Source organism: Bos taurus, chromosome 10 (assembly GCF_002263795.3).
Source record: "Bos taurus isolate L1 Dominette 01449 registration number 42190680 breed Hereford chromosome 10, ARS-UCD2.0, whole genome shotgun sequence".
Classification (NCBI taxonomy): Eukaryota; Metazoa; Chordata; class Mammalia; order Artiodactyla; family Bovidae; genus Bos; species Bos taurus.
Window position 1 is genome coordinate 14180584 of NC_037337.1, and position 26095 is coordinate 14206678.

The 26095-nt window shown below is 39.0% G+C and overlaps 1 protein-coding gene across 1 annotated transcript in view; it reads left to right on the forward strand.

The window, feature by feature from the left end:
* The window catches only part of IQCH (IQ motif containing H), a 229554-nt gene that overhangs the window by 77356 nt on the left and 126103 nt on the right, over positions 1 to 26095 (forward strand). The window contains 3 exon segments of the mRNA XM_003586516.6: positions 4716 to 4844; positions 15857 to 15936; positions 17963 to 18001. Coding sequence (XP_003586564.4) covers positions 4716 to 4844; positions 15857 to 15936; positions 17963 to 18001 — 248 coding nt within the window.

A 26095-nucleotide genomic window follows, 5' to 3' on the forward strand; every position in this document is an offset into this window, starting at 1 on the left:
TTTCTAGGAGGGTTTTGTAGGCTTTTGGTTCCATAAAATCAAGCTTACTCCTTTAAATGTAATTTGTTACACCTGATTAATAGCATCATTGTTAAATATGAAATTCCAGGCAAGTTCTTGGTTGCATAAGCAATTTTTTCAATTCTATCTTAGTAAAAGAAGAAAGGATTCTTATTGCATCTATGCAAATAGCCCATATTGCCATGAAAAGTAAGGAGGCTCAATGAGCTTCTGAATTTGGGAGGTGAGAGGGAGCTCATCTAAAGTAGTAGAAGTTCAATTTCCTTATTTTCTGGGAATATTCAGTTCCTGTAAGTGCTCATTTCTCTATGTAAGTTAATCAGAACAGAGTTCCTTTGAGATTTTACCATCTAATTTATTAATACCACCTGGAGACAATAAACATTCTACATTCATAATGAGAAATAAAGATCTTTCTGAATTACAGATACATAGGCATTCAATGATGAAAGTGAAAGAGGAGAGTAAAAAAGTTGGCTTAAAGCTCAACAGTCAGAAAACTAAGATCATGGCATCTGGTCCCATTACTTCACGGGAAATAGATGGGGAAACAGTGGAAACAGTGTCAAACTTTATTTTTTGGGGGCTCCAAAATCACTGCAGATGGTGATTGCAGCCATGAAATTAAAAGACGCTTACTCCTTGGAAGGAAAGTTATGACCAACCTAGATAGCATATTAAAAAGCAGAGATATTACTTTGCCAACAAAGGTCCGTCTAGTCAAGGCTATGGTTTTTCTAGTAGTCATGTATGGATGTGAGAGTTGGACTGTGAAGATAGCTGAGTGCTGAAGAATTGATGCTTTTGAACTGTGGTGTTGGAGAAGACTCTTGAGAGTCCCTTGGACTGCAAGAAGATCCAACCAGTCCATCCTAAAGGAGATCAGTCCTGAGTGTTCATTGCAAGGACTGAGGCTGAGGCTGAAACTCCAATACTTTGGCCACCTCATGCGAAGAGTTGACTCATTGGAAAAGACTCTGATGCTGGGAGGGATTGAGGGCAGGAGGAGAAGGGGACGACAGAGGATGAGATGGCTGGATGGCATCGCCAACTCAATGCACATGAGTTTGGGTGAACTCCGGAAGTTGGTGATGGACAGGGAGGCCAGGCATGCTCCGATTCATGGGGTCACAAAGAATCAGACATGACTGAGCCCCTGAACTGAACTGAACTGAACTGAGGCATTCAATAGAGTTTATAGCTTCTATTCTAGTTTCAGCCACAGATGAAAAATAAACACAGAAGTGTAATGGTCTAGATATCAAAGAGTTATTCTCCTTCCTTGTGGGTATGAAATACCTAGTTGAATTCAGCTCAGAATACACATAGACAAATGGAAGACTACTAACTATATTCTCCATTGTCTCTCATTCAATAAGGAATAAATCTCTGTGAGACCCGTTTACAGAGATCACCAAATTCCCAGTCATTGTAGCCACCAACAAGGACTAACTTGTCAGCCACAAATGAACCAAGACACAAAATTAATAGGGAGTACTGTAAAAATTAGAAAAGCAAGGAACTTCCCTGGCGGTCCAGCGGCTAAGTCTCCACGCTCTCAACGCAGGGGGTCCGCATTGAATCCCTGGTCAGGGAACTAGATCCCACATGCTGCAAGAGTTCAGATGCTGCAATCAAAAGATCCTACATGCCACAACTAAGACCCAGAACAACCAAGTAAATAATAAAATAAAAATTAGAAAAATCAGAAAAACAAGAGCCAGCAAAGTTCTGTTGCCTCTCTGAATTAACTTATGGATGCCAAGAAAATATGTGCCTGGCTTGGCTCCCTGTGAGATGTAGGTACCGTTTCTGGCAATTTCAGGTGAATCTTTTGGTCATCTTGGTGGGAGCTCCAAAATCGTTAAAAGGATATATATATATATATAGTTTAAAGTGAAACCATGACTCTTATACAAATATAAAATGAACACATCAAAGATTCTGTTTAACTGATTAACTAAAAAGGAGGGAACCAATAAAATGTAACAATTGATTCAAAGAAGAATTCAAACAGCAGACAAATTTATCAATCACACCTTTAAAAATAAATTTGCAAATGCAGGTAAAACTGAATTTTGGGGGTGGAAGAAGTACATTCCCTCTATGTGACAAAATTTATTTGCATATATACACACAAGAATTATTTGCATTGCTTTCAGTTTTCTATCAACTAACCTTAATCACTGCAGAATTGTAAAATAGACTAATCAAAAACAAAGGTGATTATAGGGTCAGAAATCAAAGTCTCCAGTATTGCCATGAAAAGATAACCAGTACTCTCTTTAGCTTATTCCAAAGCCTCAACTTCTTCCTTTCAGTGGTAAATGCACACATGTGTTTGTCTAAAATTAAGTGAATTGCTTTAACCAATACTAAAGCAAAGGTTAAAATCACGCTCATATTCTTTGGGATTCTCAGAGAATGAAGCTCACTCCAGTGATGAAAATACACTGAATTAGAAGGAGCTCTGTTTTTCACATCTACAAAATGGGCATAGTTCTTGGACATGGGGTATGATATTTATAGGTGGAAAATATTTGTGAGGACAAAGAATTAGTTTTTATATTTCAAAGTAGTTGAATTCTGGTGTTATTATAATAAAAACCCAAAATACTAATGTTGAAAAGGGCTTGAAGAGTTGTACTTGGGATCAGTAGATCTTAAGTTTTAATAGTGAAAAAGATTAACCTGGAGTGCTTATTTAAAATGTAGATTTCGGGGCCCCAATTCTAGTGGTTCTCAAACTTCAGTGCGCATAAGTATCTCCTGGAGCCTTCAATAATGCATATTACCAGGGCTTTGCCTCAGAAATTGGGATAGGGCCCAGGAATATCCATTTTTAATAAAAAGTTCTCATTCCAAATAATCCTGTGGTAAGTAAACTTACCAGGTAGCTCAGTGGTAAAGAATCTGCCAGCCAATGCAGGTGATGTGGGTTCCATCCCTGGGTCGGGAAGATCTCCTGGAGGACAAAATGGCAACCCACTCCATTATTCTTACCTGGAAAATTCCACGGACAGAGGAGCCTGGTGGGTTACAATCCGTGGGGTCACAAAGGGTCAGACACAACTGAGTGAGCATGCCACACACACACACACACACACAAATAAACTGAAGACTTCTCTTGGAATCATTGTTTTAGAATCACAACATTGTTTTGGAATCACTGTTCTTAGTGAACTCTTCAGCTCCCCCATCATTCTTCTGAATTCCTTTAACACTAGACTTTAATATCCTGAATGTGATATAATATAGTCTTTAGAGGTGATAACAGAAAAGGCAATGGCACCCCACTCCAGTACTCTTGCCTGGAAAATCCCATGGATGGAGGAGCCTGGTGGGCTGCAGTCCATGGGGTCGCGAAGAGTCGGACACGACTGAGCGACTTGACTTTCACTATTCACTTTCATGCATTGGAGAAGGAAATGGCAATCCACTCCAGTGTTCTTGCCTGGAGAATCCCAGGGATGGGGAAGCCTGGTTGGCTGCCGTCTGTGGGGTCGCACAGAGTCGGACACGACTGAAGTGACTTAGCAGCAGCAGCAGCAGAGGTCATAAGGCAAATGAAAACAGTATTTATCCCTCTTAGGATGTGTGCCAACTTCTTCAGCCTAGTCCAGTTTAGAACACAGTTTTTTAACTTAGATTTCATTGAGACCCAGAGTTCTTTATTTTTCTTCCTATTACCTGACAGCAACAAGAAGCTGAAGCCCTATCACACATCTATGTCAAGTACTCCCTGACTTTCTGGCTTCAATATGATGCATGCATACAAAGTCTCTTCAGTCGTGTTTAACTCTTTGTAGACTGGACTATAGCCTGCCAGGCCCTTCTAGAAGTCCATGGGATTCTCCAGGCAAGAATACTGGAGTGGGCTGCCATGCCCTCCGCCGGGGGATCTTCCCGACCCAGGGATCAAGCCTAAGTCTCTTTGGTTCCTTGTATTGCGACCACTTTACCACTAGCACCACCAATGGTAGTTGCCCCTGAATGTGAGTTTTGCCCCTGACAGCAGGCTTTGCTCAGATATTCATTTACTCATTGAAGTTTTTAAAAATGATGTCTCCTGTCCTTGAAAAACCTTGGCACTGGTCATATGGACACAGTATGAGATCTAGGAATTGTAAATTAGTTGCAGTAACACTAACGATGTTGCCCAGTTACACTAAAACAATCTATTTGGACATTCACATCTTCTGGTAATATGAGAAATGTCTAAAAGGAACTCTTTTTTAAAAAAATAAAATGTAACTCATTATAACAACAGAAATACGATTTCAAGCACACAGATGTTCTTTCTTTCAGAACCAAAGATCTCCCTAGTTATGGACTGTGTACCTGATTTCTCTGAATTTTAAAAAGAATACCAATATTAGTAATAATTGAAAATGCCATGATGTATAAAAAAGGTTTTGTTTGCATTGGAAGTATATTTCTGTCTTGAAATCACCATAGTACAAGTTTATTTCAAAATGCCACTATTAGAAATGCCATCTTTTTTCCTGCGGTTGTTAGAAAAATAGATAGGACACATACTATGGCTATTTTTTCATGCAAAGGATTAAGGCACTAAATGTACTCTCACAAATAAACTAATGAATAGAGAAAGTTACGTTTGTGAAATTTATAGAGTTCAGACTTTGTGGAAGTGCTTGAAGTTAAACTCATATTCTTCTAACCTTCCTTTTTAGGGGTTTTAAGTATGATAGAACGAGGATTGATTCCAGCAACAGCAAGAATTACCTTTCAGAATCCACCTATTGTCCCCAGAGCAGCAACTCTGCACCATTTTGATGAAGGACGTAAGATTTTGGCTACCGGTAAGACAGTCTTCTTAGTTGGGGATAGACAGAAATTACCAAAAGCTACTCTTCTAGTATCCAACTTTCATCTTCAGTAATAGGACAGACTTAAACTTGTAATTGTTCTGAGTTGCAGTTTACTGAATAAAGCAACTTTAGTCTTTTTGTGAAATACCTACTTAGGGCCTGTGTTTTCTATGTGTGAGAAAGTTGGTATTTTTAAGGGATTTGCAGCTTGGTTGGGAAAATAAGACAGATATATAAAAAATAAATAATAATACATAGCATTACAAACTAAAAACCAAATGGATGTTAAAATCTAGTACTACGAGTATGCAGAATGATTGCTTAGAGGTGAAACAATAGAAGACTTCAAAGAGGAGGCTGGCTAAAATAGGAGAAAAGCACCCACCTAGCTATCTACTAAGTGGTTGTAGAACCTCAGGCAAGTCATTTACTTTCTCAGGCCCTCAGCTTTGTCAGTTATAAAACGAGGGGTTTTGGCTAATAAATTCATCTGCTCAACAAGTATTTGTTGAATGCTGGCTTTATCCAAGGTAGTTGGGGATCTGACAGAGAAAATAAGTCAACCATATGTATTCTTGTGGTGCTTACATTCTAGTAGAGGATATAGATAATAATCAGGTAAGTAAATGAGAATTTAAGCTAAGAACAAGTGCTAGAAATAAAATAACATAGACTGAGAATGATAAAAGGAAGTGATTACTTTGCTTGGGAGGGAAGGGTCAGGGAATGTATCTTGGAAGATGTTGAGATCCAAATGATGAGAAGGACCCAGTCATGTAAAGATCTAGAGAAGAGTATTTCAGATGTAGGACAGCATTGGCGTAATGGCCCAGGGGATTAAGGAGGGAGTAAGCAAGAATGCTTAAGAAGAAAATGGCAACCCACTCCAGTGTTCTTGCCTGGAGAACCCCAGGGACGGGGAAGCCTGGTGGGCTGCTGTCTATGGGGTCGCACAGAGTCGGACACGACTTAGCAGCAGCAGCAGCAAGCAAGAATGCTAATGGGGCTGGAAGGCCAAGAGAAGGAAGAGATAATGTTGGAGAGGTAGAGAAGACTGGAATGATGTATGGTAGAACAGAGACCACGAGTTGTCTTCAAGGTTAATTCTTCCCTACTTCCACAGTAATTGAGTCATGGGTGGGCACATGTCAGCTTGACCAAAGACATTCTAGTCTTCCTTTCAGCTAGCTGAACTTGGGAACTTCCTTCCAGGTTCTGGACAATAAGAATGTAAGCAGAAGGGGAAATGGAAACTTCTGGGCATAGCTTCTTTTCATTTTTCTATCTCTGACTAGCTGGGATGAAGGTATATATGATGGGCAAGCACTTTGAAGTCAAAAATGGAACTCCAGGTTGAGTCTGGACAAGATACCCTGCCTACCCAGGACTCTTTTCCTTTCAACCTTTGTGTGAAAGAGAAATAAACTCTTAATTTGTTTAAGCCATTTATATCTTAGGATCTTTCTTTTTAAAAGCCTTACATTGTAGCAGAACCAGCAAGGCATCCTTTCAAATCATGATGAGGAATTGGATTTAATCCTAATTACAGTGAGAAATCACTGAAAAGTTTAAGAGGAGGATGAGGTGATCTGATTTATATTTTAATAAGACCATGGCGACTGCTTTACAGATAATGAGTTATACAGGAACATGAGTGGAACCAAGAAGACTAGTTAAAGACTGTTTTGGTAAACCAGGTGAGAAATGATGGTGAATTTAAGGAGGATGGTATCAGTGGATATGAAGTGAAGTAAACAAATTCATGTTATATTTTATTTTAGAGGTAGAGCCATGAGGAATGACTGAAAGAAAGAAATGAAGAATGGCTCACAGATAGGAGTGAGGAAAAGAGAGGCATCAGGGATAAATATGTATGAACATACCCCAATTTTGTATCCATTCTACTGTTGATGGGAATTTCAGTGGTTTATACCATAGAGCTGTTAGGGGTAATACCACTATGAACATTCTTGCATATGTCTTTTAATGTAAATATATATATATACCCTGCTCTTGGATACATATTAAAAAGAATTGCTGAGGCATGGGGTAAACATATGCTCAGATTTAGCAGATAACACCAAATGGCTTTGCAAGGTGTTTATACTGATTTATTTTCTTACTAGCAGTATATGAAAATTCCAGATGATATATATCTTTGTCAACACTTGATATTTTCTTTTCTTTGTTTATTGCTTTGCCACCCTGCAGATTGTTGTGGTATATCTTTGTGGATTTAATTTCTATTTCCCTGACGACCAATAAAGTTAAAGAGTTTGTGGGTTTTTTTTTTTGATATGTGTATTGCTCATTTGAGTATCTTCTTTTGTAAACTGACTTAAAACTTCAACATTTTTAAAAATGGGTTGTTTTTCTTGGTTATATAGTATTATGTAGGTATCCTGGATACTAATCTTTTATCAGTTATAGGGGACTGGAATGCAAAAGTAGGAAGTCAAGAAACACCTGGAGTAACAGGCAAATTTGGCCTTGGAGTACAGAGTGAAGCAGGGCAAAGGCTAGTAGAGTTTTCCCAAGAGAACACACTGGTGATAGCAAACACCCTCTTCCAACAGCACAAGAGAAGACTCTATACATGGACATCACCAGATGGTCAACACCAAAATCAGATTGATTATATTCTTTGCAGCTAAAGATGGCAAAGTCCTATACAGTCAGCAAAAACAAGACTGGGAGCTGACTGTGGCTCAGATCATGAACTCCTTATTGCCAAATTCAGACCTAAATTGAAGAAAGTAGGGAAAACCCACTAGATCATTCAGGTATGACCTAAATCAGATCCCTTACGATTATACACTGGCAGTGATAAATAGATTCAAGGGATTAGATCTGATAGAGTGCCTGATGAACTATGGACAGAGGAAAGATACACCCATTTGAATGCAGAGTTCCAAAAAATAGCAAGGAGAGATAAGAAAGCCTTCCTGAGCAAGCATTGTAAAGAAATAGAGGAAAACAATAGAATGGGAAAGTCTAAAGATATCTTCAAGAAAATTAGAGTTACTAAGGGAACATTTCATGCAAAGATGGGCACAATAAAGGACAGAAATGGTATGGACCTAACAGAAGCAGAAGATATTAAGAAGAGGTAGCAAGAATACACAGAAGACTATACAAAAAAGATCTTCACAACCCAGATTGTTGAAGCCAGGCTTCAACAGTACGTGAACCGTAAACTTCCAGATCAAGCTGGATTTAGTAAGGCAGAGGAACCAGAGATAAAATTGCCAACATCTGTTGGATCAACGAAAAGCAAGAGAGTTCCAGAAAAACATCTATTTTTGCCTTATTGACTATGTCAAAGCCTTTGTGTGGACCACAACAAACTCTGGAAAATTCTTATAGAGAAAGGAATGCCAGACCACCTGACCTGCCTCTTGAGAAATCTGTATGCAGGCCAGGAAGCAACAGTTAGAACTGGACATGGAAAAACAGACTGGTTCCAAATAGGGAAAGGAGTATGTCAAGGCTGTATATTGTCACCCTGCTTATTTAACTTATATGCAGAGTACATCATGAGAAACACTGGGCTGGATGAAGCACAAGCTGGAATCAAGATTGCCGGGAGAAATATCAATAACTTCAGATGTACAGATGACACCACCCTTATGGCAGAAAGTGAAGAAGAACTAAAGAGCCTCTTGATGAAAGTAAAAGAGGAGAGTGAAAAAGTTGGCTTAAAGCTCAACATTCAGAAAACGAAGATCATGGTACCTGGTCCCATCACTTCATGGCAAATAGATGGGTAAACAGTGGAAACAGTGACATACTTTATTTTTTGTGTATTCCAAAATCACTGCAGATGGTTACTGCACCCATGAAATTAAAAGATGCTTACTCCTTGGAAGAAAAGTTATGACCAACCTAGACAACATATTAAAACACAGAGACATTACTTTGCTGACAAAAGTCCGACTAGTCAAAGCTGTGGCTTTTCCAGTAGTCATGTGTGGATGTGAGAGTTGGACTATAAGAAAGCTGAGCACCCAAGAGTTGACACTTTTGAACTGTGATGTTGGAGAAGACTCTTGAGAGTCCCTTGAACTGCAAGGAGATCCAACCAGTCCATCCAAAAGGAAATCACTCCTGAATGTCATTGGAAGGACTGATGTTGAAGCTGAAACTCCAATACTTTGGCCAGATGATGCGAAGAACTGACTCATTTGAAAAGACCCTGATGTTTGGAAAGACTGTAGGCAGAAGGAGAAGGGGACAACAGAGTATGAGATGGTTGGATGGCATCACTGACTCGACAGACATGAGTTTGAGCAAGCTCCCGGGTTGGTGATGGACAGGGTGGCCTGGTGTGCTGCAGTCCATGGGGTCACAAAGAATTGGCCAGGACTGAGCGACTGAACTGAACTGAGCGTCAGAGTACTAGTGACAAATTATCTTCATTTTTCTTCATCTTAGACTGTCTTGATTTCTTCTTTATTTCCTAAAGGATATTTTCACTAGCTTTAGGATTCTGGGTTGACAGTGGTTTTCTTACAGTATTTAAAAAAACCTTTTGCCACTTCCTTTCTCTTTCATGGTTTCTGATGAGAAATCTACTGTCCCTTTTTTTTCTGCTGTAGGTAAGGTGTTGCTTTTTTTCTCCTGCTTCCAAGATTTTTCTCTGTCTTTAGTTTTTAGGAAGTCTTGACCATATCTTAACATGAATTTCTTTGGTTTTGTCTTGTTTGGGTGGAGAAGGCAATGGCAACCCACTCCAGTACTCTTGCCTGGAAAAATCCCATGGACGGAGGGGCTTGGTGGGCTGCAGTCCATGGGGTCACTAGGAGTCAGACACGACTGAGCGACTTCACTTTCACTTTTCACTTTCATGCACTGGAGAAGGAAATGGCAACCCACTCCAGTGTTCTTGCCTGGAGAATCCCAGGGACGGGGGAGCCTGGTGGGCTGCCGTCTATGGGGTCACACAGAGTCGGACACGACTGAAGCAACTTAGCAGCAGTAGCAGTAGCATCTTGTTTGGGATTGGCTCACCTTCTATAGGGTTGTATGTTTTGCCAAATTTGGGGGGTTTTCAGCCATTATTTCTTTGAGTACATTTTTTTTTTTCAGCTTTGCCCTGTATTGCCTCTCTTTATAGGTTACATGATACAAATGTTAGATCTCTTGGTAGACTCCCACAGGTCCTTGAGGCTCTGTTCATTTCCCTGCACCCCACCCCCGCCCATGTCTTTTCTCTCCGTTGTTCAGATTGGGTATTTTCTATTTTTCTGTCTTCTAGTTCACTGATTTACCTGTCCTCTACATTCTGCTGTTGAGCCATCCACTGAATTTTCTATTTAGATGACTGTATTTTTCTGTTCCAAAATTTCAATTTGTTTAAAAAAATGTACACTTAAAAATGGTTAAGATGATAAATGTGGTTTTTTTTTTTTTTTGGCTGCCCTGCACAGCTGTGGGATTTTAGTTCCTGGACCATGGATTGAACCCAGGCCATGGCAGTGAAACCACCGAATCCTAACCACTGAAACACCAGGGAATTCCTTGTTTTGTGTATTTTAACACAATTAAAAATTCAGTTGAGTTCCTCCTTACATATTCTGTTTTCTCTGTGGAGACTTTCTGTTTCTTTGCTGAGCTTTCATATTATTTCTTTTGTTTCATGTGTTTCTGTAATTGCTTGTGGAACATTTTTATAATGGTTGCTTTAAAATTTTTGTCAGGTAATTTTAAGCTTTCTGTCATCTCAGGGTTGGTATCTAGTCCTTGTCTTTTTTCATTCAGTTCCTGGTTCTTGGTATGGTAAGTGATCCTCAATAGAAACTTTGACATTGTGGGTATTATATTATAAGACTCTGGTTCTTATTTAAATCTGTTTTAGCTGGTTCCCCTGATACCCCTGTTAATTCTCTATGCCCTTGAGAAATAAGCCAAATTAGCTACAATATATCATCCTGTGTATGCATTGCTGGATTTCATTTGCTAATATTTTGTTTACCATTGTTCAGGAGAAAGGTTGTCCTAAATTTTTCCTTTCCTATGTTTTCCTTTGGATTTAGTAGCCTGTTGAGTTTTGCCTCAGTGAGTAGAAAAATGTCTATTCAGGTCCTTTACTCATTTAAAAATTAGGGTTATTTTGTTTTGTGCTATTAAGTTGCATGAGTTTCTGGTATGTATTATATATATATATATATATATATATATATATATGTATATTTATCATCACAATGTACACTTTAAATATTTTATAATTTATTTTGTCAGTTATACTTCAATAAGGCTATAATTTTTAAAAATAGAAGGAACAAATAAATATTATGAAAATGAAAAAATGCAGAAACTGCAGATAGAATTAAAAAAAAATAATATGATAACAATGTCAATATACTTTAAAAAACAAAATGAAAATTTTCCTAGAAAAATCTAAATTACTTAATTCAAGAAAAAATAGGAAACTTAAAACAATAACATTAGAAAATTTGACTTGGTAGGTAAAAATATCTGTCTTACAGACGGACATGTGCATACTCACACACACACACACACACACACACACATATACCAAGCAAAAAAGGCCTCAGGTCTTTTATAGGCAAGCTTTACCAATTTTAAAGATCCGGTAATTCATATATTAAATGCCATAGGGAAACAAAAGAAGGAGAGCTTACCAGCTGGTTTTATGAAGCTACTAAAACTTTGGTACCAAAACTAGATGAGGACAGTGCAAGAAAAAATATATAAGTCAATCTCAGGAACATAAAAAATAGCATTCTAAATACAAGGTAGCAGTATGACTATAATGTGTAAAATATATAACTAGCAGGAAACTGCTGTGTAACAGGGAGCCCAGCCTGGTGCTCCATGACAGCCTAGAAGAGTGAAATGTGGGGGGAAAGGGACTCAGAGGGAGGGGGTATATACAATCAGTATAAAAGACTGATTCATATTGATGTATGGTAGAGACCACCACAACACTGTAAAGCAAGTATCATCCAAAAATAAAAAGTTAGCAGTATGTTTTTACATTCATTATAATCAAGGAAGGATATGTGGCAGATTCAACATTAGAAAAATCGAACAATATAATTCACCACATTAACAGATTAATAAAGAAAAACTCTATGATCATCTTAATACACATCAAAATTTAAAAATCATAAAATACAATTCAACATTAATAATAAGAGAAAATCTTCTGGGCAGCATAGAAGTAGAAGAGAATTTTCTGAACCTGATTGTTGTCTTCAACCAAAACCCCAAAGCAAACAGTGTTCTTAGTAGGGAGGCTTTAGAAATATTCTGTTAATATTTCCTCATTAAAAACAGAGACAGTTCAAGGATGACCACTGCTGCCCTCACTCTTACTGCCGTCACTGTTGGACACTGCCCCTGAGACCCTAGCCTGTGCAATGAGAGGAGGCATGGTATAGAGAGGAGGAGTGGGAGGGAAGGGTACCCGTCAGGCATGTATGTGACTGCACCTATCAGAAACCCTAACTAGCAGGGCTGAAACAGTGAGTTCATTTGTCTCGTAAGGAATCAGGAAGTAGGGAAACTATCGACGGTGGTGCTTATACACAGCGTTGTAACAACTCTCTTTCTGCTTTACCTTCTTTAGCATGTTTCGTTCATCCACCTCACAGCTCTAAGATGACTCCTGCAGATTTGTGCCTTAACATGCTCATTCCAGGCAGGAAGAGGGGGAAATAGTAGCACCAGTCTCTTCCTGGAAGCCCTTGGATGGGCCTCCCTTCAATTCTCATTGGTCACACGGCCACTGTTAAAGACAAGAAAGGCTGCAAGTGAATGTGCAAGGATAAGGTTAGGATTAGTATTAGGATGGAGAAGGCAGTGGCACCCCACTCCAGTACTCTTGCCTGGAAAATCCCATGGACGGAGGAGCCTGGTGGGCTGTAGTCCATGGGGTCGCGAAGAGTCGAACACGACTGAGCGACTTCCCTTTCACTTTTCACTTTCATGCATTGGAGAAGGAAATGGCAGCCCACTCCAGTGTTCTTGCCTGGAGAATCCCAGGGACGGGGGAGCCTGATGGGCTGCCGTCTATGGGGTCACACAGAGTTGGACACAACTGAAGTGACTTAGTAGTAGTAGTATTAGGATTGGGGACATAAACGAAATACTTAGTATTATTGATTATGCTTGGTCTAATCCATTCATGAAATTCTGTTCTTTGAAATATATGTAATATCTGGGGCTTACTTAAAACATTACTTCTTGTTTATCTAAAGTTTAAATTTAACTGCATACCCTTTTTAAAAAATTGTTTTCCTAAATCTGGAAACCCTAGAAGCTGGGAATGTTGATACCCTGAAAAAAAGTTGAGGTTCTAAAATTAGCAAGGAAAAAATGAGATGGCTTCCTGGGAAGCACATAACAATAAATTGCTACCACAAGAATCATACAAATACTTCCAGAAAGACAAGATTTTTTATCCCCCTGACATTGAGGCAAAATTTATCCTACAGATTTTTTCAGAATGGAAACTGAGTAGCAAAATAGGCAGTGTCTTAGGATGCAGACATTCATCAAATGCATGTATCCCATAAAATTCAAGGCCATATGAAGTTATAAATTTAATGATAGAATTTCTGCAGGTAATGAAGAAAAACCTCCAAAAATTTTTTTAGAGATAACCATTAACCATGGATTATCCATGTGAAATTGCAATCATATCTTTATCCTACCAAATTTCACTGAAATTTTAATAAATTCCTTTAAAAAGGAATTAATAAATTTAATAAATTCCTTTAAAAATTATGCCCACTTCTCAACTGCTATTTTGTTTCATCATGGTAATTTAGCAATAAATCTCATTTGTCTGCAGGAACCTGAAAGTTAAACAAAAAGTGTACTGAAGTTGCAGATAATAGGAAAAACAGGCTTTATGGGTGAATCTGAATTCATACTATCCTCGGTATACAGTGTGAGCTGACCTTCAAAGTTAGAGAGCCAAGTTCAAGTGGACAACTGGGTAGGAGAGCACAGAAGTCAAGGCAAAAACTTGTAGGATGAAAATGGTGTCTTCACACACTACAGACGTCCCTCTGTGTCCACGGGAGATTGTTGGTTCCAGGACCTGCTGTGGATACCAAAATCTGCAGATGCTCAATGGTCTTCTACAAAATGGTGTTGCACAGTTGGCCCTGTATATTCCTGGGTTCTGCATCTGCGGATTCAGCCAACCGTGGATAGAAATTGGTTGAATCTGTGATGCAGAATCCATTGTATAGCCAGTTGTATGGCCAATTGCCTAACCTTGGGGAAGGTGGTGGGCAGTCTCACAGTATAGGAGGATCGCTGGAAGCAGAAAGGTGGTCAAATAGGGTTTGTCCAACACAACAAAAGTCTTTTGTGAAGGTGATCTCTAGTGCTAAGACAATGGAATTCCTGCTACTTTTTAGGAGATGGCTGAAGACATTCCCTGCAGCCTACTTGAGGTAGTGTAAGAGAACCAAGTGCTCAAAGTGGAATTCTAAATTGTATATTGATATGCTGTATTTGAAGAAAGTGAAAGTTGCTCAGTCGTGTCCGACTCTTTGCAGCCCTATGAAATTCTCTAGGCCAGAATACTGGAGTGGGTAGCCTATCCCTTCTCCAGGGGATCTTCCCAACCCAGGAATCAAACCAGGGTCTCCTGCATTGCAGGTGGATTCTTTACCTGAGCTATCAGGGAAGCCAAAGTTTATTACCTCCTTCGAGCTGGAATTGAACCAGTGACCTAAGGATGACAGCAGCTTATCACCTTTACAGTCCTCTGCTCTACCAGCTTGGAGAAGGCAATGGCACCCCACTCCAGTACTCTTGCCTGGAAAATCCCATGGACGGAGGAGCCTGGTAGGCTACAGTCCATGGGGTCGCGAAGAATTGGACATGACTGAGCGACTTCACTTTCACTTTCCACTTTCATGCATTGGAGAAGGAAATGGCAACCCACTCCAGTGTTCTTGCCTGGAGAATCCCAGGGACGAGGGAGCCTGGTGGGCTGCCGTCTATGGGGTCGCACAGAGTTGGACACGACTGACGCGACTTAGCAGCAGCAGCTCTACCAGCTGAGCTATCGAAGGGTGCTGATACTTGAAGAGTATCTGTTAATTCTTTCTAAGATTTGTTGTTAGAGAACTGACAGAAAAGGGGTGGACTAAGGAAATGAGTAGAAAGAAGCCTCACTTCTTTGACTCAATTAACTATGTAAATAAATTATTTGTTCTCTTTCTTAAAAAGAGCAGTATAAGGATTTTTCTCTCCTGAGAATGTCAGATTTGAGCTGTTTTGTAAAGGCAGCTGTGTTTGCTGCCAGGCAACAGTAGAGATTCGATTTCTCTTACAAGCATTATCTGGCATGTAGGCTTACCTCCACTATGGACTAGATGTGTTCTCCATAAGTTGTTGCTTATAGATTTATTCCCAAAACAATATTTACTTGTGTTTTTCACTTGCTTTATTTATCCCAAGCCTCTTAAATTCTTTAGAATTGTCTTTTTAAATGATTATACATTAGAATAGTCCATCCTATATATAGTTACTGGAGAAGGAAATGGCAACCCACTCCAGTATTCTTGCCTGGAGAATCCCATGGACAGAGGAAACTGGCAGGCCATGGGGTCGCAAGAGTCGGACATGACTTAGCGACTAACCCAACCATCATGTCCCTTTAGACTGAATTTGGGAATACAGCTATTATAAGAAATCTTAGAGTGAAACATTTTATAAGACAAAGATAACTTTCTAAGTTGCTTTCTTTAAAAATGTGCCTCTTTCTCTAGGAAGTTTGCATAGGGGAGTTGACCTTATATTCTGATGGAACTGTTGCTCTTCCAAGCTCTTTGCTTTCCTTTTGAAGTCAATGATCACAAATGTTTCATTGAATTTATACAAGAATGACTGGGAGTGAACAGAGAATGGGTGACAGAGCCACCTGACTTTTAAGGTGCAAACCCAACAGCATCAACCCAATGAATCAGTCTCTCTTTTTGGAAGAGGTAACCCTTCTTCACCTCTGTCCACAGCCCCGTTTGCTGCACCCCAGAGAACAGAGTCGATTCCAGAGGAGATGAAGACTGTCTCTCTCAAGAGACAGAGATCAAAGGTATTCATATTCCTAACTAATAAAAGAAAATTGTTCTAATTTACAATATCCTCAGTGAGATTTTTGGTAATATGTGCATGTTATAGAGTTGTACGTTTCACATAGAACTGAATATTATTTCCGCTGCTGCTGGGATGCATTTGATTTTAAAAGGGAAGATTGTTCTGCAAGTAAACTCTACCATGACAATATCAGTAGGATCTAAAAAATTCAATCATGTTCCATTATTTCTAGACTAACTGATTCAGTTAATCTCTACTGCTCTCTGGTCAAGGGCCCAGGAGTCCGGAATACAAGGCTTTATATGCAAATTTGTGTTACATGGGGTATATTATTGTGTGCTGTGTGCTGTAGGTACTGTGCTTAGTCACTCAGTCATGTCCGACTCTGAGACCCCATGGATTGTAGCCCACCAGGCTCCTCTGTCCATGAAGATTCTCCAAGCAAGAACACTGGAGTCTGTTGCCATGCCCTCCTCCAGGGGATCTTCCCAACCCAGAGATTGAACCCAGGTCTCCTGCATTGCAGGCAGATTCTTTACCATCTGAGCCACCAGGGAAGCATGTTATTGTGAGGTTTCCTTTATCGTTAAGCATAGGATAATAAAGCAAGTTCCCCAGTTTTGGACAGATACCTTAATGCGGAAGGGAAAGGGGCTCTATTCTCTGACTTTAGGACCTCAGAGTACAATGCTCATCCCTATGGAGATTCTCCTGGTTTAAAGGTGCTGGACTTTTATAGCTTGCTTTCTTATGTTTATGAGCCACAGACAGACTTGTGATAATTGAAACTTTTCAACATAGAAGGAGACAGCTGGCAGTGTTTTTCTTTTTTTTTTCTGGGCTTACCCTATGGGGTCATGTTTACAGCTGCTCCCATTAAAAAAAAAAAGAAAATGAAAGCAGAATTGAAGAGTGACACAGAAGAAATTAATCCCCCTGTGTCTACGTAGTCAACTGTTACCTGTTCTTTGTAGACCTTGTCTTTTAACATGCACGTCTTCCTCAAGATGTTTTCACTGTATTTGCAGCACGGGTGGGCTGTCTCTCCTTAAGATATTTCCAAGCTGTTTATGTAGCAGTATGTCATGTGACACCCCAGTTGCCATGGCAAATATTTGTGTTTCGTGAAAAACGTAAAAAAAAAAATCAATGTAAATGGCCAAATCCCAAGACAGACAGGCCTTCAGGCTAGTGTTTGGCCTGCACCATCATGGTTTCCATCTCAGCTGTTTAACAGGCTGTGTGTGCAAGGCCATGGGCTAACGTGCATAATGGGAACAGGCAGGCACACCTGTTTTGCTTCTCACCATGTTGGCACTCTCAGGCTCCACAGTTTATAGGTAACAGAGCTACAGGTAATGTAAATATGACTAAGTTTTATCCAGTGAGTGGAATGCCTCAAAAAAAAATTTTTTTTTTTTGGTAAATAATGACATTTCCTGAGTGCTGATTAACCCTGCCTTTACTTTCCTGTCTACTGACTTCACCAAGCTTTCCCCTAGTGCTAAAAGCAGTAATATCTAAAGACTTTCCTAATAGTCCCGAGTTGCTACATTTCCGAATTGACTCTTGAATGGTAAATGAAATTATTCATAGTCTCTGTGAAAAGTGTCCTAGCATGGAAGTTGAAAGGCTAAGAGAAAGACTGTGATAGGCCTGGCCTCGTGAGAAACCCAGAACAGAGCTTGGATCAGTCCCCACCACCGGGCAGTGAGGTGCCACATACAGAAGCCCTTTCTTGAAAATGGAACTTGGCATCTGATTATAGTTGGTCGTTTTTAGTATTTATTTTGTCAAACTCTTTCTTCAAAGCAAACAGGGCTGTTGGCAAGCAGCACATCACTCTGGGGTGGGGAAGGTCTTTCTAATTATTAGCTCCTGCCTGCCTGGAAAGAGGGAACAGGCTGGCCCAGCAGGGAAAGCTGGGGAAGTGGGGGAGGGGGAGACCCTGTGCCTTCTATTTGTTTTGTAAAATTACCCAGGAGAGTCATTTTGATTTAAACTGTGTCTGTTCTTCATTGTAGTGGAAAGGCAGAAAGTCAAGAGGATACCATGATAAGAAGGTCTGTAATTTGTGTGACTAGTTGCAATTTGGGGTCTGTCACCTGATGTCCCTTCCTTTTGCTTCAGGGCAGAAGTATGGGAGGCGGGTTTGACAGCTGGAGACCAACAAAAGTTCTTGCCCTCTTCTTTTATAAAAGAAATTAAATCATGTTTTCAGAAAATATGGTTCGTTTAAAATGAAAAACACTCCCCCCTCCCTTTTGGGACTGACTTATTTCGCAGGCTGTAGTCCAAAAAAGTGATTTAGCATACTCAAATTTTTCTGAATCACATCAGTCTTTGACCTCTATCAAAGATTTTCGTCTTTTAAAAATACAGCTAAAAATGATAAAATATGAAAAACAGACTCCAGTTGTTCTCCAGCACGTGCTTACACATGCATACAGGGATAAGCATGTGTGTTCATACGCGTGTGCACTGCACTCTGCATCTATGATGTAACAGGCAAGAGTGTGGGATTTAGAGTTAAGCTGACCAAAAGAAACAAGGAAACCAAAAAGTTGGAAAAATAAAATAGTCCCCACAAAGAAAAGTACATGCCAGCAAGGAACATTCCATAGGTTCATGTGTGGGTAAGAGAAGTTCTAAACATTCACTTAGTAAGGAGCAGAGCAAGAGAGAACCAGATTTTCCTCTTACTAACAGAGGAACTTTGAGCAAGTCACTTCAGTTCTCCGTATCCCACTTTCCTCCTCTGAGAAATGGGGATGATACCTCCTTTCTCTAGGGTGGCTCTGAGGATTAGAGGTGTTATCATGTGTGGAAGTACTTTGGAATGATAAAGTACTTATTTCACTATTCACTAGTCTATTTTTAAGAGTATCTTCTAGGCCTCCTTCTCTTGGTGACCTTATCAGAATTTCAGAGGGAGTTTAGTCACCCCTTCTCAAGGAAAAAGAGTTCACGTTTTGGGTCTCTTCATACCCCTGCAGAGCTGAGAGCATTCAGGGCTGTATTTACAGCAGTGACAGCATTACAGTCGTTCTGAACCTAGACAGAGGGTGCTCCGGGACAAACTAATCAATGCAGTTCAGTCCCCTAACTTCCCTTTACTTCTTGCTGTGAGGAAACTGTGAGCTTGCTTCTGCACCTTAAAATTAGGATGTGCTTTAAGAATACTAAGGCATTCTCTATCTGGGATATTTCTAACAGCTCATATTGATTGTGTTCTTAAAACATGCACTTAGTATTTTCCATACCGACCAAATGCTCGTAGCAGCCCGGAAGAACCTCTGTACTGTCATTGCCCCCACGCCCACACAGCTGGTAAAGAGGTACAGAGGCTCCAGAGTTTGTGCCCTGTCCACATACCAGGTCATGAACTTTTCCTCATGGGCTGGTTTCGATATTATTGCTACTACTTTCACTACCAGCAGCTAACATGCATGTGTACCTTATCTGTGCCAGCCACTGAACTTTTTACAAGGAACATCTCACTTCATTTTTACAACAACTCTATGCAGTAGATACTATTATTATTCCCATTATACTGGGAGGACCTACATTCAGGGAAGTGAAAGTCATCCAACAAGTGGCAGAGCCAGAATGAACTGCATGACTGCCTAGAGACCCAAACATTAGATATTTTTTAAAAATCTCAATAATTTTTTGATGGAAATCTTTCTAAAAGATATATCTCTGCCTCCCTAATGTAATTTAAAAACTTTCTCTATTCAGTATCATACATGTATATATCCAGTTTCTGGTGTCTTTTTATTTCCTTCGATATCAGGACAATGGTCGTCACCTCTGCTCTCAGGTCTGCTTTTATTGGCTCTGAATTCAGCAGCCTTTTCTATCTCCTAGATCATTTAACTAAGTATCAATACATTTGGTTGAATGATAAGTTTGAGTCAATCAAGTTCAGTGTAAGGATCCAAGGAATAAAATAATAGACCATAGTAGAGTTTGTAGTAGTTATTTCAAGAAATCAAAAAAAAAAAAAAGGAATCTAGTTCAAAGGTTTGAAGTTTCTAAAATTGCCTCTCTCAACAAGTAAATCTTTTTATTATTTTAACAACTATGTTAAGATCCACTTAATTAATATTTTGATTTAAAAAATCTACCTGTATAGATAAAACAAGCAAAGAAATACATTTATGGGACATAGGAGTCCAGGTTGAATTCATGAGTGTGTTTGCTTCTGAGAATGGTGGAGGGAGAGGAATGAGCTAAAATGAAATATAGAGAGGACTTCGATCGTACCTAATGTTTTGTTTCCTTTATTTAAACATATATAAATATATAAATAAATATTTTTAGCATATGATATAATTATAAATGTATAAAATGTACTGCATTTTAAATATTAAAAATTTAAATATATATTTTTTTGTCTTCTTTGCTTCATATATATATGTGTGTATATACATATATATATATCTCTCATGTATCTCTATTATATATAATCTGTATTATCTAACAGTAGGACTTCACAGAACAACATAATTCATCCTCATAGAGGTCCTCCTGATTTAAAAATACTGGATTTTCTTAGTTTACTCTCACAAGTTTATCAGTCATGGATATATATATATGTATGTATGATATATATATGTCACAAAATATGTAATATTTATATGTCAAAGAAGACAAAAGATTAATGTATGTCCACGATAGATGTTTTTATTATTCTCTATAGTTTTCTGTAATCTAGAGACTTTTTCCAAACTAAAGGAAAACAAATAGAAAAAGAAAATCCTATTTCTTAAGCCATACACTCTATTGTAAAATATCCTTTGGTGTAGAAGGATTAGGTTTGAGTGGTAACACTGTAATATCAAATGCGGGGTCTTACTTCTCTTAGTCAATATTGTTACTGTCTTTAGTATTTTACCATCATATATTCTTTTTTTTTATTTTATTTTACCATCATATATTCTTAATCCTCTTGTTAGAAAACTATATGTTACACTATAGCTGAACTATTTTAATCAAGCAACACATGTGACATTGAGCATATGACTGCCCTGCAGTCTCCTTTCCCCTATCTGTATAAAGAGGATATTAGACCAGGTCATTGTTTTTAAGCAGTTTCCATGACCCCTATGATGCTCACCCTGAAGGCCCTAGGAAAAGGAGAAAGTCAGAAGCCATTACCTGATTGTTTGACATTAAATTATAAATGTCAAATTATTGATAAGTATTAAAGTTATTAATAAATAAAAAGCTTCCAGTTTTCTTTGTTATAAATAAAACTGCCATGAACGTCTTTTAAATTTGTGCATAAATCTTTGTCAGTCAGTCAGTTCAGTCGCTCAGTCGTATTCAACTCTTTGCGACGCCATGGACTGCAGCACAGCAGGCTTCCCTGTCCATCACCAACTCCTGGAGTTTACTCAAACTCCTGTCCATCAAGTTGGTGATGCCATCCAGCCATCTCATCCTCTGTCATCCCCTTCTCCTCCTACCTTCAGTCTTTCCCAGTATCAGCGTCTTTTCCAATGAGTCAGTTCTTCACATCAGATGGTCAAAGTATTGGAGCTTCAGCTTCAGTGTCAGTCCTTCCAATGAATCTTCAGGACTGATTTCATTTAGGATGGACTGGTTGGATCTCCTTGCAGACCAAGGGACTCTCAAGAGTCTTCTCCAATAATAGAACTCCTTGGTCAAAGGATATAGACATTTTCAGATACAAATAACCAAACCTTCTATTAAACTTTCTATTCAGCTCCAAACCTGAAGCTATGAGTTTACAAATAATTTGTGTGATCATAGAACATCATTGAGCTATAAACCTAGCCCAAGTGGTGTTGAGTTTAAATTTTACTATTCACTCATTCATTCATTCAGAGATTCTCTATTGACCTTTCACAGTGGGTCAGGCAGGGTACTAGGCACTAGGAATATAGCAGTGAAAAAAACAAATCAAGTTTTTGCCTTCTTGGGATTTATATTCTAATAAGGGAAGAGGAAAGTTGTTTATTTTAATATGCGAGGTAGTGGCGAATGCTATGAATTAAAATAAAGTAGAATATATTGGATTGGTCAAAAATTTCCTTTGATTTTTAAGTAAAAGACACATCTTTAATTTTCATCCAAAACTTTATTGAACAACATATTTGCTCTTTTGTTCCACTACCTTCTGCCATTTTCCAGGCAACTTCATAATTCCATCTTCCCAGTAGTTTGTTCTATTTGAGCAAAGAACTGTTCCAGGTGCCTTTTACAGTCTTCCAGGGATTTGACATTTTTTCCATTAAGAGAATTCTGTAAAGACCAAAATACATGGAAATCCAAAGGTGCAATGTCTGGTGAATACGGTGGATGTTCAGAACTTCCCAGCCAAGCTGTAACAGTTTTTGCCTGGTCATCAAAGAAACGTGATTTTACATTATCCTGATGGAAGGTTATATGTTTTCTGTTGACTTTAAATTCCGGATGCTTTTCACTGAGTGCTGCTTTCACTTGGCCTACTTGGGAGCAGTTCTTGTTGGAACTAACCATTTGGTTTTCCAGAAGGAGCTTATAATAGAGGACTGACTCCCTTCCAATTCCACCACATACACAACATCACCTTCTTTGGATGAAGACTGGCCTTTGGTGTGGTTGTTGTTGGTTCATTTTGCTTGCCCCATGATCTCTTCTGTTCCCCATTATTGTACAGCATACATTTTTTTCATTGCCCATCACAGTTTGTTTAAAAAATGGAACGTTTCTGTTACATTTAAGTAGAGAATTGCATTTGGAAATACGGTCAAGGAAGGTTTTTTTTCCCTCTTGTTGGAACCCAAATATCAAAGCAATTAACATATGCAAGCTGGTGCAAATGATTCTCAATGCTTGATTTGGATATTTTGAGTATGTCAGCCATCTCCTGCCTGGTATAATGTTGATTGTTCTCAATTAATGTTCAATTTGATCACTATCAACTTCAATTCATCTGACCAATTGTGGAGCATTGGCCAGTGAGAAATCTCTAGCATGGAACTTCACAAACCACTTTTGACAAAATCCATAGTCACAGCACCTTCTCCATTCACTGCACAAATCTTTTTTTGCACTTCAGATGCATTTTTACCTTTCTTGAAATAATAAAGCATAATATACCACAATGTCTTTTTTCTTCCATCTTCAATATTAAAATGGCTATAAAAAAATTCACCAATTTGGGGGCTTCCCTGGTGGTCCAGAGGTTAAGAATCCACCTTGCAATGCAGGGGACACCGGTTCAGCCCCTGGTCCGGGAAGATCCTATATGCTGCAGAACAACGAAGCCCATGCACCACAACTACTGGGCCTGCACTCGAGAGCACTCAAGTCACAACTGCTGAGCCCACGTGCCGAGACCCTGTGCTCTGCAACAAGGGGAGCCACCGCAACCAGAAGCCCGCACACCTCGCAACTAGAGAACAGCCCCCACTCACAGCAACGAAGACCCAACACAGCCAAATTTCTTTTTTTAAAAAATGAAAAAAGAAAATTCACCAATTTTGATTTTTTTTTTAATGCACCTGATATGATAGCTGTCACAATACATTCTAACAAAATTGTTTCAAATGAAGTTGAGGGCAACTAAGTTCTGCTAGAGCCATCTTACGGAAAAAAACTGAACGAACCTTTTAGACTGTCCAATATATGTCGGTATAGAGAGCGTGACAAGATGAGGTATTATAAGAATTTTGCAAGTGTTTAGTGATCTGTGATCAACGGACTTGCTGTACATACATTTTTCCTCACGAAAATTGTCACGTCAGACTTTACTTTGGTGATGATAGAGGACCTTCTGAAGGCTTGCTATTTTTCCTTCACCTACAGAGAAAATGATAATGTGTTTTTTTTTCCTCAGGAAACTAGAACTCCAGGCTGCTCTGAATTTCCATCCTATTCGGTACATATCCTTAGCAGGTTCTTCCCATCCATCATAATTGTCCAAGAGGCCCTGAACTATGTCACATTCTCTCAGAGAGTAGTAGAAGGGTAGCAAGAAAGATGAAATCAATGCAGCGGTAAAACAAAATGTTTCTGGAAAAGGCAACTTTACATTTGACTAAATATAGATTCCATCTATTTAAAAAATCTCCTTGATTTTGTTGTTTGATCTTCAGTCAGAACTGGATCCACTGAGTGGTTCTGCTCCAAAAGAATACAACCAGAGATGAGGATATTTTTTCTCCTCAGGAAGTGTTTCAGAGTTCAGGAAAAATCATTTAAATAAAGATAGATTTCAAAACAATTACAGAAATTATCCCTGGAGGATTGCTGCTGATCTGAGTGGCCTTTACACTCAACTCAATGAGTTCTCTATTTTTGTTGTTTAGTCTCTTTATAAAGGTGAAGGGCTCTGACTCTCACTTTTAACTGACCCTTAAGGCTTATGCAGTTTCTATGTCCTACAAACTGAGAGCGGTTCTATTGATTTGCTGACCTTAAAATACTGGATTATCTCCTTTTGGGATTCTCTCCCCATGACCATCTTTACACAGAGTTGGTGCAGTTACTATTTCGCTATTATAGTTTGTAAGTTGCTAGAGTTTCCTGTATAAAAGCTAGAAAAGGGGAGAAAAAAACCAAACCTGGGTGTCTTTCATGGTACATGAAGTAAAGTTATTGGAGATGTTTGCCTTTAATTTGATGGCCTCACTAGCTCCAGGAGTGTATTAAACACAGATAGTACTGGAGAGGTAACACTGTAAGTCAGAGAGACATAGAGTGTCAAAATTAGAAGTGCCCTGTTGTAAATTGAAACCCCATGGGAGAAGTGACTTCCTACAGAGGCCACAGAGGAAGGTGGTGACAATCTAGATCCTTGGTCTTCTTCAGATCCATCACTTTTCCACCATACCATGGTTCTCTGGCATGTTCATCAGGGTTGGTTTAACAGGCAGTGAAAAAGTCTTTACATATATTCTAATCTTCACAATAACTTCTTAGGACCCTCTCATTTTTACAGATAAGAAACGTGTCAGAAAGGATGTTGTCATAGTCCACTCAGGCTGCTATAATGAAATATCATAGAGTGTGTGGGTTAAACAGCAAACATAAATTCTCACAGTTCTGGAGGCTGGCAGTCCAAGGTCAGGGTGCCAGACTGGCTGGTTCTGATGAGAGCCTTCTTTCTGGTTTGACAATGGCTGCCTTCTTGTTGTATCTTCACATGGTAGAGAAAGAGATCTCTTTTGTCTCTTCTCATAAGGGCACTAACCTCATCATGAAGACTCCACTCTCACATCCTAATTACCTCTCAAAGGCCCTATCTCTGGGGACTAAGGCTTCAACATATGAAATTTGTGAGGACACAAACATTTAGTCTATAGCAGATGGTAAGTTGTCCAAGAATACATAGCACATAGTAGCAGACTTGACTTGGACTTGATCCCAGGTTGGTCAGACTTCAAGGCCAAGGCTCATTTCCCTGGACCCACAATATCTTATTTGGGTTAAAGGTGAGGTCAGTAACATTCAAGACTCCTCATGCTCTAAAGTTCAGGTCTGTGATTGGGCTCAATTCCTGAACCCTGATGAGGTCAGCTGTTGTCTCTGAATATTGTATGTATCTTTCAGACAAGTCTAGCAGGCTGAGGTCTTGGTGTCTGTTCTGTACAAACCTTAACACACTGTAAACTCTTAATGAATATTAAAGAACAGACCAGACAAATGGCATCCCTGGTCATCAGGGAGTAATGAATTCTCCATCTCTGGAGGTTACTCCATTCATACTCTGAACTAAGCTCTCCATTAGAGCCATAATGGCAGGAAGAACTTAATCTTTTTCACACAGTGGAACTGGTTAAGTTAATTACCAGTGGATATGTCTGATTGTTTGAGAAACTGAACATTGGCTAATAGATTCAAAAGTGGTTTAGTCTATCCTTCTAGGCAAATCATTCTTTAAAGGTGATATCCATGTTGGATTATCTGCAAAACTGGACCATTTACCACCAAGAGATCTTGTTTAAATTCAATTTAGATCCTTGGCTACAGTTTAATCCTATATCCACATGCTATCCGTATGTTTGAAAAGAACATTTTTGATGAAAACATTCAGATTAGATTTAAACACATGCCTTTTTTTTTTCCTGGAATTTTTCTTTGAGGTGGTTATGTCTGAATTTTAGAAGCTAATACTGGGCCTATCTTTTTTGCTTCACATC